General features: G+C 39.1%; 1 protein-coding gene across 1 annotated transcript in view; it reads right to left on the bottom strand.

The window, feature by feature from the left end:
• LOC138756697 (protein FAM149A-like) overlaps nt 1–18,393 on the bottom strand; it is a 174,309-nt gene that overhangs the window by 28,454 nt on the left and 127,462 nt on the right. The window contains 1 exon segment of the mRNA XM_069923084.1: nt 9,424–9,651. Coding sequence (XP_069779185.1) covers nt 9,424–9,651 — 228 coding nt within the window.

Below are 18,393 nucleotides of genomic sequence, written 5' to 3'. Positions count from 1 at the left end.
AATTAGAAGATAGAGAAAGAATTGATTTAGATGCCCCTTTCACAAGAAATCGAGAAAGCCTTGGTAATTTACAAGCTAACAAATCTCAGGGGGAGGATGGGTTTCCTCCCGAGTTCTTCAGACAATTTAAAGATTTATTGATGCCTCTTATGATGGATATATTGCACCAGGTGGTGGAGACCCAGATGCACCCTGAATCTTTCTTAACTGCTATAAATACAGTCCTACTAAAGAGAAGTAGAGACCCATTAAAAACTTCATCATATAGACCTATATCACTCCTTAAAGCTGATTATAATATTAGCAAAGGCATTAGCTAATAGATTGGGACAATATCTACCAAAATTAATACATCCAGATCAGGTGGGATTTGTCAAAGGAAGACTTTTAATAATACATATAGCAAAATCAAAATCATAGTTGAATGCAAGTATAACTATCACCTTAGATGCAGAAAAAGCATTCTATTAATTAGAATTTATTTTCTTTTTTAAAACTTTGGAAAAATTTGGTGTAGGAAGAAAATGTATAAACTGGATAAGAACTTTATCTTAAATCACAAGCCAAAATTATAACTAATAATCAGATGTCAGTAATTTTTTTTACTTGAATAGATCGAGTTGACAGTGGTGACCTCTGTCTCCGGGACTTTTTATCCTAGCTATTGAACCACTGGTGGAGATTATAAGGAGAGATCTTGATATAAAGTGCTTCAACATTGGACAGGAAGAACACAAAATTAGCTTATTTGCTGATGATGTGCTATTATATATGTCTGACCCAGCTGAATCCTTGGTAAAAAATTACAAACAATATTAAAACATAGAAGAGTATCAGGTTATAAAATAAATATGGAGAATGAGATAATGCCATTGAAAATGTTTGATTATGAAAAATATCAAAAATGTAGAAGATTTAAATGCAAGATAGATGGAATCAAATATTTAGGAATAATGACAGATAATAATTTACAGAACCTGTATAAATTTAATTACACTCCTTTGAAAAAGAGAAGGATTTACAGAAATGGAAAGATCTGCCAATTACTCTCATGGGAAAGAGCAAATTGTATTAAAATTAATGTGATGCCAAGATTGCAGTGTAGCGGCCCATGCACGGAGGCAAACGTGTGGACCTGGGAGTGACACCAGCCGCCATCCCAGGTGAACTTCTGCACTTCAGGAAAATGGGGACTCTGGCAGGAATGCTAACCAATCCCAAGCTGCTGCTCTGATGACACGGGGCCCTGAAATCAGCACCTGGGGCCAATATAAGTGCGACAGCTAGAGCAATAAACCAGTCTCATTTTCCAAGGCTTTGGTGTGCATATCGTTCTTCTCCATGTTAACGAAGCACAAATACTATATTGGAGTCCACGATATAGTAAGGGTCCAAACAGCAGTTGGACCCGAAGATGAAAGATCAAGTGGAGCCAGCGACCATCCACGCAGTCTCACTCAGGCACACAAGGATTTTGGTGTTGCAGCCACACATATGGTTTGAGCAGATCGAGGCTCAGTTTCAGCTTCAACACGTCACTGCAGATGACACCTGCTACTTCTACGTCATGAATGCTCTTGATCAGGGCACAGCTGCGAGAGTCGTAGATTTCCTGTGGCAGCCTCCAGAGGAAGGCAAATACGTGGCCCTCAAAGAGCTGTTAACCCACACTCTTAGGCTCTCCTGGCGTGAACGCTGCATACAGATGGATTGGGGGACAGGGCCCCATCATTCTAATGAGCAAGATGCTCACTTTGACCGAGGGCCACAAACCTTGCTTGCTCTTTGAGCAGATTTTCTGAAGCAGCTGCCCAAGGATATCTGACTCTTGCTTACGGATGAAGATTCAGCAAACCTCGGAGGGCCGCGGCCTGGGCGGACATCTCTGGAGAGCAAAAAAGAACACCAGCACCATCATAGACAACATCAGCCCACAAATAGCTGCCTGCAAAACCAATGCCAGCAATGAGGCAAGTTAATACCCAGGGACAATTCTGCTATTATCAGTGATGGGGTGCGGAGGCCCGTAGATGCCACCCACCCTGCTGATTTCCAGGAAACAGCCTGGCTAACTGTTGTTCATGGCTGCGACAGTTGCCCCACATGATTGCCTCCTCTATGTCTGGGACTCCTTGTCAGGCAGACATTTCCTGGTTGGCAATAGTGCCAGGATAAGCGTCCTACACCCCCCTACCCCCCCGCAGGCCTTGACACCCGCAATGGCTAGCAGGGCCCAGCACTAAGGGCAGCCAACAGGTCCTCCATTCAGACTTTTGGAACCTGCAATATCATTCCCCTTTGGTTCAGCACAGCTGATTTATATGGGCTTTCACCCTCGCAGGAATGGCACAACATCTCCTGGAGGCCAACTTCCTTCGGGCCCACTGCCTACTTGTCGATCTCAAAGGACAATGCTTGGTGCATGCAAGAACTTCTCAGGCTTTGCCTCTGGAGGAAGTCGAGCTAGCCACCACCCACCTGGACTCTAACACTCCCAGACAATGGATTTGCCCATATCCTGGTAGAGTTTCCCTCAATATTGACACCACAGTTCTCGGCAGCCAAGCCAAAGCACAGGGTAAGGCACCACATTTTGAATGAGGGCTCCTTGGCCCACGTCGAGGGACACCAACTCCCTCCCGAAAAGCTCAGCTAGCAAAGGAGTTTAAGAAAATGGAGGAGCTGGGGACTGTGCAGTGCTCCGACAGTCCCTGGGCTCCCTCCTCCACATGGTGCCCAAATCAGCAGGGGTGGAGATAATGTGGTGACTGCTGCTGCCTCAATGAGGTCACCATGCCGGACAGATATCCTGTGCCCCACATCCAAGACTTTGCCGCCAACCTGCTCAGGGCACAGGTATTCTCCAAGGTGGACCTCATCCAGGAGTACCACCAAATCCAAGTTCACCCCCAGGACGTTCCCAAAACAGCAATTATAACCCCTTTGGCTTGTATGAATTTCTCCACATGCCCTTCAGTCTAAAGAACGTGGCACAAACTTTTCAGCAGCTCATTGCCAGCCACAAAGACTATGCTGCCCACTTGAAACAACTGTGCACCCGGTTGAGTGAGTTCGGGCTGACGATTAACCCTGCCAAGTGCCAATTCGGCCTGGACACTATTAACTTCCTGAGGATAAACAGACACAGGGCTACACCCCTCCACGAGAAGGTTAAGGCAGTCCGGCACTTCACTAACCTACATATGGAATAAGGGCTACAGGAATTCGTCGGTACGATAAACTTTTACCACAGGTTTATATTGGCATCGGCATCATCGTGCGCTCCCTCTCCCTTAAAGGGGCGGGCTGAACAGAGAAAGCAATAATGAGAACTAAACGGAGGTATTTTGAATTAGGTGAAAGGACACAAGGTTCTTGCGCGGCAGTTAAAATCCGAATATCGAGAATGATTATTGCAACTAAAAATAATTTTAATTTAATTACTTATAAGCCTAAAGAAATTAATGAAAATTTCAAACAATTTTATATAAAACTATATCAGAGTCTCTCAGTGATGACAATAAAATAGATAATTTTATGTTACATATAAATTTACCTAAATTAAATTTGAAAGATCAAAGAGAACTGGCTGCCTCTTTTACCCCAATAGAGGTGAGGGAAGCACTCAGCTCATTACAAAGTAATCAGTCTCTGGGAGAAAATGGTTTCCTGCCTGAATTTTATGAAGAGTTTAAGGATTTATCAATTCTCCTTTTATGGAGGTACTAGCACAGGCAGCGGAAACGCATACCTTCCTGTAATCTTTTAATACAGCAATAATAACTAATAGCAAAAAAGGGATCCTTTAAAACCATCATCATATAGACCTATTTCGTTATAAAATGCAGATTACAAAATAGTAGCAAAGATATTAGCGAATAGGTTGGCAAAATTTTTTACTGGTTAATAAATTTGGACCAGACTGGATTTATTATGAACAGAAAATCAGCAGATAATGTAACAAGACTATTGAGTATAATACATTTGGCACAAAAGAGAGGAGATTTAATGTAGCAGTGGCTTTAGATACGGAAAAAGCATTTGATAAATTAGAATGGATAAATTCAAAGTGCTTGAAAAATTTGGGTTGGGACAGGTAGTTGCTAATTGGATTAAAACTTTATATAATGTACCAAAAGCCAAGGTTGTAATTTTTGGGCAAATATCTGTGCCCTTCCATTTAACTTCAGCTTTATTTATTTATTTTGGCAATAGACCCACTTGCAGAATTGATTAGATCTGTCTCTGATATTAAAGGTTTTAAAGATGACAGAGAGGAATACAAGATTAATTTATTTGCAGATGACAGAATTTACTTGACAGAACCAGAAGGATTACATAAACTACATTTAAGATTAAAAGAATATGGAATATTATCTGGATACAAGGTAAATTGGAACAAAATATTTAGGGATAAGGGTAGATAATAACTTAAATTATACATTTAAACTGAACTATACCCCTTTACAAGAAAATTGATGAAGACTTTAAAAAATAGATGGAATTGCCAATAACATTACTAGGAAGAATATTAAAATTATTATATTTCCTAAAGTACAATACCTATTTCAAACATTACCTATATCCTTGCCACAAAAATTCTTACAGGAATTATATAAATATGTAAGGAAATTTCTTTGGAAGGGCAAGATGTCAAAGGTTGCAATGGAAAAATTAACGTGGAAATTTGAATCAGGAGGTCTACATCTTCAAAATTTTAAGCATTTAATACGAAGCAATGTAAATGAGATTTCTCTTTTTTTTTTGAAGAGGGAGAGAAGCCAGCATGGATTAAGATAGAGATGGAAAATATAGGCGAGAAGACATCAGAAGGTTTTATATATAAATGGGAACTGAGATTAATATTCGGTGACAGGGAAAGTTCACTATTGAAGCATTTTATTTAAAATATGGAATAAAGTAAAATCTAAAATGGGAACAAGGAATCCTGTATTATCTAAAATGATATTCAATCAACATAGACATCCCATTTACAATAAATAATCAACTTTTGAATATTTGGTTTTCAAAGGGGATTAGAAACATAGCAGGCAGGCTATTATGAAGGAGGAAATTAATGTCATTTGATCAAATAAAAAAATATGGAATACAAAATAATACAACATCAAATAAAAGCATATTTATGACATAATCCATCAACATTACCTGAAAGGAGTGAAATAGAAACCTTGATTTGTAATAAATTTATTAAGTAATTTATCTCAGCCATGTATATATTATTGCAAAAATGAACTCAAAAGCAGGAAATTCATAGATCTCGACAAAGATGGGAAACAGATTTAATTATTATTTATTGGGGAAGAAAATTGGTCAGAATTAAATCATGATAGTATGACAAATACAATAAATGTAAGATATAGATTGGTTCAGTGCAATTATATCTTACCCCACAAAAATTAAATAGATTGAAGTCAGATCTATCAGAAAAATATTTCAGATTAATCAAGAGACTGGGACTTTTTTTTTACATTCTACATGGTCATGTCCAAAATTAAGACCATTTTGGATAGAATTAGGAACATTTTTGGAACAAGTCACTGCAATTAAATTTCCACAAGATCCAATGTTGTTATTATTGGGTTGTGTGGCGGCGCACATCCTCATGACGAACCGGCCCCGTTTGTATCGCCACGTGGCAGGGCAGCCATAGGGAAATGGCATCATCAGAGGTTTCTCTCTGACTCCAGCATCCCTTCCAGCGCGCACCCTGGGCAGTGATTATGATGTCACAATGCATCAGGTGACTGAGCTCATGCTGCCCTTATAGGGGCGCGCTGAATTTGAATAAAAACTGTCATTAATGACCCTCAACGTGGTGGCTGTGATTCTTCCACTGCTCACACTGCCACAGTGATGACCCCGACGAGCCCAGATGTTTTTCTGGACTCAAAACACCATGGATTCAGCAGAGGTTAGGACTTTTGGACCCACCGACGGAAAATGAGGTTTGGGCAGGCAGAAGCACAATTTCAACTCCGCAACATCTCCTCACGATGTTCTATCATGTCCTCACGATGTTCTATCATGTCATGAGCGCTCTGAACCAAGATACGGCAGCGAGCATAGACGACAACATCCACCACCCCCCCAGGGACTACCATCAGTTGAAAGACGCAACCATCCCCGAAAGGTACCCGGTGCCCCACTTACAGGTCTTCTACGCCAACCTCCACGGCACACGGGTTTTCTCCAAAGTGGACCTCGTGCGGGGATACCATCAGATTCCAGTGCATCCAGACGACGTGGGTAAGACGGCCATTATCACCCCGTTCGGCCTCTTCGAGTTCCTGTGTATGCCCTTCGGTCTAAAGAACACAGCCCAAATGGTCCAGCGCTTCATGGCCGTGGTTGGAAGAGACCTGGACTTTGTGTTCATTTACCTGGACGATATTCTCATTGCCAGTCGCAATCGCAACTAAAACAAAGCCCACCTCTGCACGTTCTTTGCCCGGCTGGCGGACTTCGGCCTCACAGTCAATGCAGCTAAATGCCAATTCGGCAATGAGTCCCTCCAGTTCCTGGGGCACACCATTTCGGCGGCTGGGGCCACGCCGGCGCCGGAAAAGATAGCGGCTGTTCAACAATTCCCCAAACCCTCCACCCTGAAAGCATTAAAGCCTCCAAGCATTCGCAGAGATGGTGAACTTTTACCATCGTTTCATCCCCGGAGCCGTGCGCACCTAGCGTCCATTCTTCGCGCTCATGGCCACCAAAGAAAAGACTATAGTGGTCAGAGGAGGCGGACAGGGCTTTCATCGCGACAGAGGCTCTAGTCAGCACCACACTGCTGGTGCACCCGTAGCTGGAGGCGCACACGGTGCTCTCTGTGGACGCCTCAGCTATGACAGTGGGGGGGGGGTTCTGGAACAGTGACTCAATGGACAATGGCGCCCACTGGCTTTTTTCAGCAAGCAGCTGCACCCCCCGAGCTCAAATAAAGCACTTTCGACCGGGAGCTCCTGGCGCTGTATTGGGCCATCTGCCATTTCCGCTACTTCCTCAAGGGTAGGCCGTTCACAGCCTTCACGGATCACAAGCCCCTCATTCAAGCATTGGCGATGGCCAAGGATCTGTGGTCCGCCAGACAGCAGCGCCACCTCTTGTACATGTCTGAGTTCATGACTGACATCCGACACAGGATTGGCAAGGACAATGTAGTGGCAGATGCACTCTCCCATCCAGCCATCAACACTCTTACGCCCAGCCTGGATTACGAGCAACTGGCTCAGGCACAGAGGAACGATGCGGAGACGCAGGTCTTGTGGACCGCTATCTCGGGCCTCAAACTCAAGGATGTCTGGGTGCCAAGCAGCCCGGACACGTTGCTCTGCGACGTCTCAACAGGCACTATGCCCCGATGGTCTTGCCGTAGTGGAGGGCGAAGGTCTTCAATCTGATCCATGACCTCGCTCACCCAGTGGTAAAGACAACGATGCGGATGGTCGCAGAGGGGTTTGTGCGGCACGGGCTGAAGAAGGAGGTGACGGAACTGGCCAGGAACTGTACCAGGTGCCAGACCTCCAAGGTCCAGCGACACATGCAAGCCCCCATCCAGAACTTCACCCAGCGGTTCGCAGATCCCAACACATCCATGTTGATGATGTCGGGTCCCTGTTGGTGTCCAAGGAGGCTCGTTACCTCCTCACGGTGGTGGATCAGGCCACAAGGTGGCCCAAGGGCGTCCCGATTAAGGAGGCCTCTACGAAGACGTGCGCCAGGACTCTGGTCAGCCAATGGATCGCCCGTTTCGGAGTCCAGGTGCACATCACTAGCGACAGAGGGGCGCAGTTTATGTCTGCCCTGTGGACTCAGATGGCGAAGCACCAGGTGACTGAGCTCATGCTGCCCTTAAAGGGGCGGGCTGAATTTGAATAAAGACTGTAGTTAACGACCCTCAACGTGGTGGCTGTGCTTTCTTCCACTGCTCACAGCGCCACTGGGTAATATTTTGGCAATAAGAGCAAAGTTGAAATTGAATTTGAATCAAAAGGAATGTGAAAATTGCATTAGCAGCTGCAAGAAAATGTATAGCAGTTACGCAGAAATCTGATTCATATTTAGGTTTAGAAAGCTGGCACGCAAAAAACATAGTGTATACCTCTTGATAAGAATACATTTAAGGAATAATTAGGACACTTTATTGAAAATTTGGTGCCCATTTTTACATATTGTAAGTATAAATTTATAAATCGCTTTCCCTAAACCTCGTGAAACCTTGTGAACTCCTTGGAATAAATAAATAAATAAATAGATAGATAGATAAATAGAACTGAAAAAGCTCGAATTGAGTGGATGGTGGTGAGATTTTGGCACCCCTTCTTTCTTTTTCTTTTCTTTCCTTACTAATCACTTTCTTTCTTCTTTTTGTTTACCATGAGGTTATTATTTGTGGGGGAGGGGGTTGGTGGGCTTTTTTTGGAGGTGTTGTATAAACCATCCTATATAATGGATTATGTATGGTTATATGACAAAAATATAGGTACGAAAAACTCAAATATTCAAAAGAAAATAGCCTGCCCATTTTCCATATCCAATTAACACCTTTTGTTGGTTGGTCTGTACTCGGTCTCTTACCCCTACTTTTAATTCAAGCACTTGCCTACTGTTTACTCATACCTTAGCTCAGGCCAAAAATATACATCTTTACCTCCTATGGATGCTGTAAGACCTAGTGTTTCTCCAGCATTTGTTTTGACTGAACTACTTCACTGGTCATTACAGCAGGAACAGTGGGAAATTAATTTGTTTGACAAATCAGAGATGTCTACCTTGGTTCCATTGGCAAAGACTACAACACACTTCTTGAGGAGCAGGGTATTGCTGACAGCAACTTCCAGACTTCAGCCTTTAATTGTGCACAGTGGATGCCAGAAGTTGCTTTTATTTTTAGTTGGTAACAATGGAACAGTCTCACAACTACACCTGTAAGGTCCAGATCAGAAATTTTATAACACAATTATATCGTTAGAAATATACTGTGAATGGAAATTAGCTAAGCAGTGTACTTACATTGGCTTAATTCAGTTGGTACCTTTTATCTCCGGAGATAATATAATCTTAACTGACATCCCAGAAGATTAATAAGTACTACTGCAGCCTAAGAGGTGCCATCACTCTCATGACTGACCAGTCAAACCCAGAATCAGCTGGCTGATCATTAGATGAACATTTTCCTAGTGCTCTGTCCAATATTTCAATAGCAGCAATAGTTTTACCTGATCTGTGATTTGCAAGACCAGAGAGAGTCCAAATTTGTTTGCTTCCAAAAAGATGTTTGAAATTTAACTTTATAGATTGGATACAAAACAAATGTATATTCTTTCTTTGCATAGAAATTAACAACAAACAATTTTTGTGTTCATATCCACAGCATTTTCCACTGTGATTCCAGGTACCACTCACAATTTAGTTCCCCGAAGGATCTCATCACTGTAGACACTGGCAGCTTTCAACTTTAGCAGTTCTGAACAAAGTGAAGGCAGCTTTCGTTGAGTCACCGTCTTTCTTGAAGATGCCTGAATGATGCGGGATGCTGAGAGAACACTGTGCTCCGCAGTCCGTCCCACACGATTTTGTATGGCAGATAAAAAACTAGAGCCCATATTCAGCTGTTTCTCATCTTGGTCACACCTTTAAATGAAAAAAGTTGCACATCATATTTGGCAGATGATCCTTCTCAACTTCCAGCAGAAGAAAATCCATAACATAAAATGTTAAATGGGTCCCGTCATTCCAATTAAATATTTGCCCAATTTCATCTTTTAATTTCCCAGATTAAGGAACATTGTTATCCTTCCAAAAAATGCAGTATTTTAAGAAGGAACTGTGAAGATGAAGTCAGGACACTGTAAAGAAAGTCCATGTAAAATTACAGCAGAAAGCATTTAGAATGTTCAAATCTAGATGTTAGAAAACTATGGTATTCATTAAAATGGCAGGATTCAGACTCAAGAAACACAAATTATTTAAAGCTACTGGATAGGTACAAAACACAATCAATAATACAATGGAATCACATCATTTATTCCAGGGACTGAATTATTAAGAGCATGGAGCATACGAAACAGGAGCAATCCTGCTCCACCATATATCAAAATCATGGCTGATCAACTTCAATTCCCCATCCATTGATTCTCTTAACATCAAGAAATCTATCAATCTCCAGTATGACTGAGCCTATATAACCTTCCAAAGTAGAGAATTCAAAAGACTTAGCAATCTCTAGATGAAGGTATTTCTCCTCCACTCACTCCTAACCAGCCTATTTTTGTTTTGGACTTAGAAAGTGGAGGAAGAACACCAGTCATTTGCAAAGTGTGCATCAGGTGCACAACTGTTTGTTTTGTTAGTGTAGGCCAAGCATCAAACCAAAAGGCAGGCAAGATCTATCTGAGAGGCCATTTTAAAAAGGGCAGTGTTGAAGTTTAAAGTGCTACTGTTAAGGAGAGAGTGCAAGCATTGCTGAACTCAGGCTTTGATGAGGAGGGCAAGCAGCAACCAAATAAAGCAAGGGAAGTTTTACATTTTCAATTGAATTGTTAAAGGGGACAGCCATGGCAACTAGTGGAAAGGTATTCTCCTATTGTTATGGGAAACTAGGGTCCCTGACCACTATATCTGCCAGTAGTTGCTGACCACTATGTGTGTCTGACTGCAGCTCCTCTCAGACTATATGGATTGGACAGAGCAGCTGGTTCACTCCCTGAGAAGAGTGCAAAAGGCAGATCGATGGGTGACTGCCAGGAGGGTGGAGGCAAGAAATGCAGGTCTCCCCTATGACTGTCCCCACTCACAATCAGAATACTGTTGGGTGAGTTGGGGTGGGAAATAATCTCTCAGGTAAAAATGACAGCAGCTGCCAGATCAGTGGCAGCATGTTGTAAAGCAGTGTAGAAAATACCAATAGGGTATTTATGGTCAGGGACATCAATAGGAGTTTCTGTGACCGTGAGTGATTCGTCGAGCTGTGTAACCTCAAGGATGTTTCTGAGTAGACACAAAACATTCTGAAAGGGGATGGTGAGCATATTGGTGGCAGGAAGAGAAAAGAAGCCCTGTGAAGTTATATTGTAAATGTATTCATACGGTACAGTAACAAGCCCTTCTGGCCCACGAGCCCATGCTGCCCAATTATATCCAATTGACATAGACAAAACATACAAACTCCTTACAGACAATACCAGATTTGAACCCGTCACTGGCATTGTAACAGGGCACAACACAACTGTAATAAGATTTCATTGTCCCTGTTGTTAAGCCTCTCATAATAAGGCCATCAGATAATTTTCCTTGTTAAGTGCTTATTTCACTTGCATATCTTCCACCATTAAAAAAATATGCACTCCTATTCTGTGGACCAGAGTGAATGACCCACAACTCTATCTGATAGTATTACCAATATACATTGAGAATTGGTTATTTGAGTGTGGCAACAAACAGATCTATCACAAGTTGGCAGACTGTTTCAAGTGGGGTTCCAGAAGGACCAGGTCCCAATAGCTTAGGTCCCAGCTATTTTTGATCTATATCAACAACTTAGCTGAGGTGGAAGTAGATATCATATTTCAAAGTGGTCCTAAATTAGATAGGAATGTGAGTATGGAGGAGATTACAATTAAGCATTGGGAAGAACACGGACAATCCAAGTGAGTAAGCAAGAACACCACAGATAACGTATAAAGAGAAACTTAATAGATAGCATGAACATTGTGATGTACTCAATGACATTCTCTAACCAATTTGACCAGCTTTAAGTACAGATCATAAAAGACATAAAAGGTCAAGTGCCTAACATTCACTGGTTTCCCATTATCTATTCTACCAGTAACATTGTCAAAAAAACTCAATTCATACTCTTATCCACATCATGTCCAGTTCATGCACATCTGCCCAAGCCACCTTTTCCACAAGACGCAACAGGGAAAAGATTCCCCTTGTAGTCACTTAAGACCTTCAAACATATTATCCTCAGCAATTTCTACCACCTACAGTGTGATCCAAGACACATCTTTCCCTCCCCTTACCACAGATACCCCCTTAGTACTTCCCTGTAGCCACAAGAAATGCCTCCCTTACACCCACACCTCCTCCCTCACCACCATTTGGGCCCGAAAAATCCCAAGTGAAGCAACACTTGTAAATCTGCAGGGCTCATCTACAGCATCCAGTGTTCCTATTGTGGTCTCAACATTGGAGAGACTGAATGCAGATTGGGAGATTGCTTCATTGAGTGCCTTCGCTATGTTTGCTCCAAAAGCAGGGATTGCCCAGTGGCCAACCATTTTAATTTCACACACCATTCTTTCTCCAACATTTTTTTTCTCATACCTTGATAAGGCCCCAAGCATTGATTATCCTTTACTTCCTTTCAATACTGTGTGATCTGATTTCTCCAGCACCTTGTGTATTTTGCAAATCAATGCACTGTTTTAGATGCATTGACATAATTACATACATTGTAAAGATACATTCAAAGAGTAAATCAACTTCCATCACAGGAAGGTCCCCAACTTATTTCAGTTAATCTATCTTGACCACAGGTCATTAACTGATATCATCTCACTATTCCTCCATTCTGTAAGAATTCCTACATCAGCTATTGATCATTGACATCATAACAGCAAAAATCAAACTTAGGGAGCTGGGACTCTGTTTGTCCCTCTGCAGTTGTGTTCTTGATTTCCAAACCCCAATCAATGCAGATCAGTAACATGACCTCCTCTTCCTCTCTACCCATCAAGACCGGGGCACCTCAAAGCTGCGTGTTTAGTCCCTTGCTTTGTTCCCTGTACATTCTTGATTGTTGATCCAAGTTTGGATCAAACGTAATTTAGAAATTTGTTGATGACACCACACTTACTGGTCAAATCACAGGAAATGAGGAATCAGAACAGAGATCAAGAATATGATTTTATGTTCTTTATTGGTCATCTTAAAATCATCAATCTCATAATCTCTTCTAATCACCACTGCTAAAGGGTTTATGGCCAACACAAATAAAATAGGAGATAGTGGAAAACCTTTCCAATTTAAAAAAAAATGATATTTGTCTATTTGTAATTACTCTAGCCTTTGGGCAATTATATAATTTTCTTATCCAATTTATAAAATTTATTGGAATTCAAAGAACCTTCAATACTTTAAATAAATAGTCCCATTCTAATCTATCAAATGCTTTTTCTGCATCTAAAGCCAAAGCGACTGATGGTATTTTTATTTTCTGTGCCATATTTAACAAATTTAAAAATCTAACAATATTGTCAGCTGATCTTCTATTCTTAATAAAGCCTGTTTAGTCCATATTAATCAATTTTGGTAAACATTTAGCTAATATATTATCTTTATTTTAGACAAAATTTTATAATCTGCATGAAATTGGCCTATATGAAGATGGAAGCAAAGGGTCCTTCCCTTTTTTGGAATAACTGTTATTAATACAGTTTTAAAATGACTTGGGTAAATCACAAAGATCTTCCATTTGGTCTAACAATCCCAATAATATAAGAATCAATATCTCTTTAAATTCTTTATAAAATTCTGGAGAAAAACCATCTTCACCTGGAGCCTTATTATTTGGTAAAGACAACACTATGTCATGTATTTCTGTAACTGTAAAATGATTTATTAATTCAGCCTTCTCTTCTCTATTTAATTGAGGCAAAGAAATATGTGAGAGATATTCATCTATTTTATCTCCGTCTTTCAAGGATTCCAATTGGTCTAATTTCTTATAAAAATGTCATTAATGCCCTGTGTATTTTGGAAGTAAGATGAACTGAATCTTCTTTTATAGCTGTAATTTTCTCGATAAATTGTTCAGTCTTCATTTGCCATGCTAAAACTTTATGTGTTCTATCACCCAACTCATAATATTTTTGCCGGGTTTGCCTTTGTATGTTTGTATTGTATTAAATTTTTTTTTTTTTTTTAAAGATCCAATATTCTTTGTTTCTCATCATTTACTTGATTTTGCAATTCTTTATCCATCTTTATTATTTCATTTTCAAAATGGTTAACTTCAGACATATATTCTTTTTTAACCTTAGCCGTATAACTTATTATTTGTCCTCTTAAATAAGCCTTCAAAGAATCCCAAACCAAACTTATTGGTTACAGAATTAGTCTTTTTGCAGATAATGTGATATTACATCTTACAAACCCTGCAAGTTCATTAAAAAAAAGTAAATTTTCGATTGGCGGAGTATGAGTTAATATCAGGTTATAATGTAAATATTGATAAAAGTGAAGTAATGCCAATGACTGAGACAGATTTCACTCAAGTTAAGAAAATTACAAAATTTAAACGGCAGAAGGAGATGGTCAACTATCTAGGAATTAATATTGACAATTTAAATAATTTAATTACATTAAATTACATACCTTGATTGGAAAAAAAAATTAAATAAGATTTAATAAGATGGAAGGATTTAATAGGAAGGATAAATTATGCAAAGATGAATATTTTTCCCAGAATACAATACCTATTTCAATCATTACCAATTTTTGTACCAATAATGTTCTTTCAAGATTTAAATAAAAGTGTTAGAAGGTTTATTTGGTGAGACAAAATGCAAGGATGGCATTGGAAAAAGTAATATGGAAATATAATCGGGGGACTACGAATGCCTAATTTTAAAAATTACTATAAAGCAGCTCAACTTAGATTTTTGTCCTCCTGTTATCAGATTGGTGAAAAGACAGTGTGAGTACAGATTGAAATGAGTAAAATAGGAGAAAATAATTCTGAGCATATTTTGTATAAATGCTATGAAAGACTGTGGAGGGCAAATTGATACACCAATTTTGAAACATATACTTAAAATATGGAATGGAATACATGTAGAAAGGAAAATGAAGAATTATCAGTTGGCTAGAATGTTATTAATGCTAAATCCTTTGATTCCTTTTATGGTCAAAAATGTTTATTTTGACATTTGGTATAACTGCAGAATAAAAAAGGATAAAGGATTGTTTTTTAGGTTGTTTTTTGACCTTTGGCCAATTGAAAGACAAGTATAATATACCAAATAATACAACTTTTTCCTACTATCATCTTAAATTATATTTAAATACACAAATTCAAGAAGTATAGCCAAAATTATGTCAGGAAAGTGTAACCAATACAATTAATGTTAGATACCAAATGGTACCATTTAATTTTTTTAATGTCAATTATATTATACTCCACACAAATTACATGGAATTAATTCAAATTGTTCTGATAAAGGTTTCAGATGTTGGCAATGTGAAAAAGTATGAAAATTTTGGGAAGATACAAGTATTTTATTGGGATGAATTATGAAGGTGCAAGTTTTGAAAGATCCTAAAATATTTTTATTAGGAGATATTTTTGATTTGAAGTTAGATACTTATCAGAAGTTTTTAAGTGTAGCAATAGCAAAGAAACGTATATCTGTAACGTGGAAATTAGAGAATAATGTGGAGTTGAATAAATGGCAAACAGAACTACAAAACTGTATAACTTTGGAGAAAATAATGTATAATTTACAGAATCAACCAGAAAAATTTTTGATAAGATTTGGAAACTTTATATGGATTTTATTGCTATGACTTCATCTACTGCGTCAGCCAATCCCGCTACACCTTATTTAATTCAAAGTTCAACATCACTACGTAAATGTAATTAATCAAGAGGTTATATGATTATCAGCTAGGCTTTTATTTCTTTTCTTCTATCTTTCCTACTTTTTTGGGGGAGGGGGGAGAAAATATGAAATTATGTATTATTTTTGCATTGTTTAAAATTTTATTATATGGATAAATACTGTATTGATACAAATGAAAATAAAATTTACCAAAAAAAGACGTGGTTTTATGATGCCAAAAAATCTTGCTCTCAGCATGACCAAGCAGCTTATTGTGGATTTAGGAAGGAGAGGTTGAGGGGCCTGTCTTTGTTGTTCATTCCTTCAAGTTCACATATCAGTGCATCTCTCTGGAGCCAGCACATCGAATCAACTGTGAAGAAACCACACTAATCCCTCGACTTTTTAAGAGGCTTGAGGAGATTTGGCATGCCATCAAATATTTTTTAAAACTTCTACAAGTGTACTGTGAAAGGTATAGTTCCTGGTTTGGTAATATAAGTGGCCAGGAATGCAGAAGGCTGCAGAAAGTGGCAAACCAAACTAAGTACATCACAGGCACCAACTCCCTTCCCTTGAAGACATTTATGTCAAGGACTGCCTCAAGAAGGCAGACAACATCATAAAGGATTCCCACCACCCTGGTCACAGCTCTTTCTCACTGCTACCTTCATCCAGAAGGTCCAGTTCAAGAACAGATTTTAATCAAACAGCCTGTTTGATAAACAGGCTGTTTAACCTCCCAATTCTACCTTAACCCCACCATAAACAAGTCCAGACTAGCAAAAGATCTATATGCACTATCAAAATTTCACTTTTTTTTTTCTTGCATCAACTTCAACTGTGAATATTTATCCTTTTAGATTTATTATCTCTTTTTCTATCTTGGCTCATGGTGGCAATTTAATGTATACTACTGTAGTTGGTGTATCTTATGTAGAGGTTTGGGTGCAGCAAGTAAGAATTACTGTACATAGGTGCATTTTACTTGTCTGTTTGGCAATAAATTTTCATTACTCATAACACAAGGAAGGACAGCATATGGTTGGGGTGTAATATTTAGAATGTTAAAAATGAACTATTTCAGTTATTGAAACTGTTTAAGTGTTAGATATAGACAAACTTTTTCCAGATTCAAAGACAGCATCTTTCCTGTTGTTCTCAGACTTTTGAATGGAACTCTCATTGGTAAAGTAAAAGGCCCTCACAATGTTCAACTGTACTTTTATGCACATCCTACACCTTATCATGGTAATATTGTACTCTGTACTTTATATCCTGCTTCACTACACCCAACACTTCTATTTTATTATTGCACTACTTGCTGTACTTAAGCATAGGTGACCTTGCCTGGATAGCCCATAAAACAAAACTTTTCAGTGAAAATTGGTAGACGTGATAATAAGCAATTCAATAACAGACAAGAGTTGCTAGTTTCTTGAAATAGCAGTTGCATATCAAACACATGATAGACTCTTGCATACTTCTATGGGTGTATCATGGAGAGCATTCTGACTGGTTCCATCACTGTCTGGTATGGAAGGGCCAATGCACGGGACAAGAAAGTCTATAGAGTTGTGAACTCAGCCAGAACCATCATGGGCATCAGTCTTCATTCCATCAAGGACATCTACAAGAAGCAGCATCTTAGGAAAGCAGCCTCTATTCTCAAGGTCCCTGAACACCCAGGTCATGCCCTCTTCTTCCCCTCTACCATCAAATTTCTGAATAGACAATGAACTACAGACTTTACCTCATTATCTCTTCTTTACACTAATTTATTTATTTTTAATGTGATTTATAAGAATATTTGCTGCTGCAAAACAATTAATTTCTTGACATTCTCTTGACAACAAAAACCTGATTACTTCAAGCAGAATAATGGCATTAATGATATTAATGACCTAGTTATGTTTTTTCAACCAGCTGTCAATTTCACTTTGTCCTACACTTGTGATTTTTTTTGTTTCATAATCCAAATTTCTAGTCAAACAGAGCAAATTATGAGGTGCAGTGAAATGTGCATATAGTTGCATTCACATTAAATTATGTGTACCTGCCATTTAGTTGGTGACTGTTACAAAATATGTGAAAGAAACTCTCCAAGCTCTTTCTTTGAGTGCAACAGCAACAGTCCAGAATTTGATACGGACAAAATATGGCTGTCAAAGATACAATTAATTTGTCCCCCAATACAAGCGCTCAATGTATCTTAAATCACTTAACACAAACTGTTCAACTAGCAAACCACTTGAGAAAGGGATATTTGGCAGTTCTATCCGATACAATTTGGTTCCGGTGCCATCTGTACGAAAAGGGCGCATGCAGCTTGACATAAGGTAGCAATGCGTCACAGGAAAAGTTAGTGAAAGCTCATCTCAAGTACAACCTTGGAAGAAATTAAAGAAACTCCAGCATAAAAAAAATTAAAAGGCACTATAATTGTTGTTTTATACAAAAATACCTCAGCCATTCAAAAAAGCAGACCTGATCTGCTTTGTATTTTCAACATTTTCCTGTTTTTTTCAGACTATTAGTATCTGCCTACAGTACAAGTTTGATTATCTGAAATGGTCAGGACTGGACCTTTTTTTGAGAACTGGTCATTTTTTTTAAAAAACAGCCCAGTAGCAACAACAAATCACTTGTATCAATGTTTAAACAACAATAAACAACAAGGGAAAGCTTTTTAATCATTAAAATAATGGTTAATTCTCCCCAAAAAAAATACTGTAATGCGCCACTGATCACCGAGACCTCCCAACCA

Source organism: Narcine bancroftii, chromosome 3 (genome assembly GCF_036971445.1).
Source record: "Narcine bancroftii isolate sNarBan1 chromosome 3, sNarBan1.hap1, whole genome shotgun sequence".
Lineage (NCBI taxonomy): Eukaryota > Metazoa > Chordata > Chondrichthyes > Torpediniformes > Narcinidae > Narcine > Narcine bancroftii.
The sequence above is the reverse complement of the archived record's forward strand: the minus strand, read 5'-3'. Positions and strand labels throughout refer to the sequence as shown.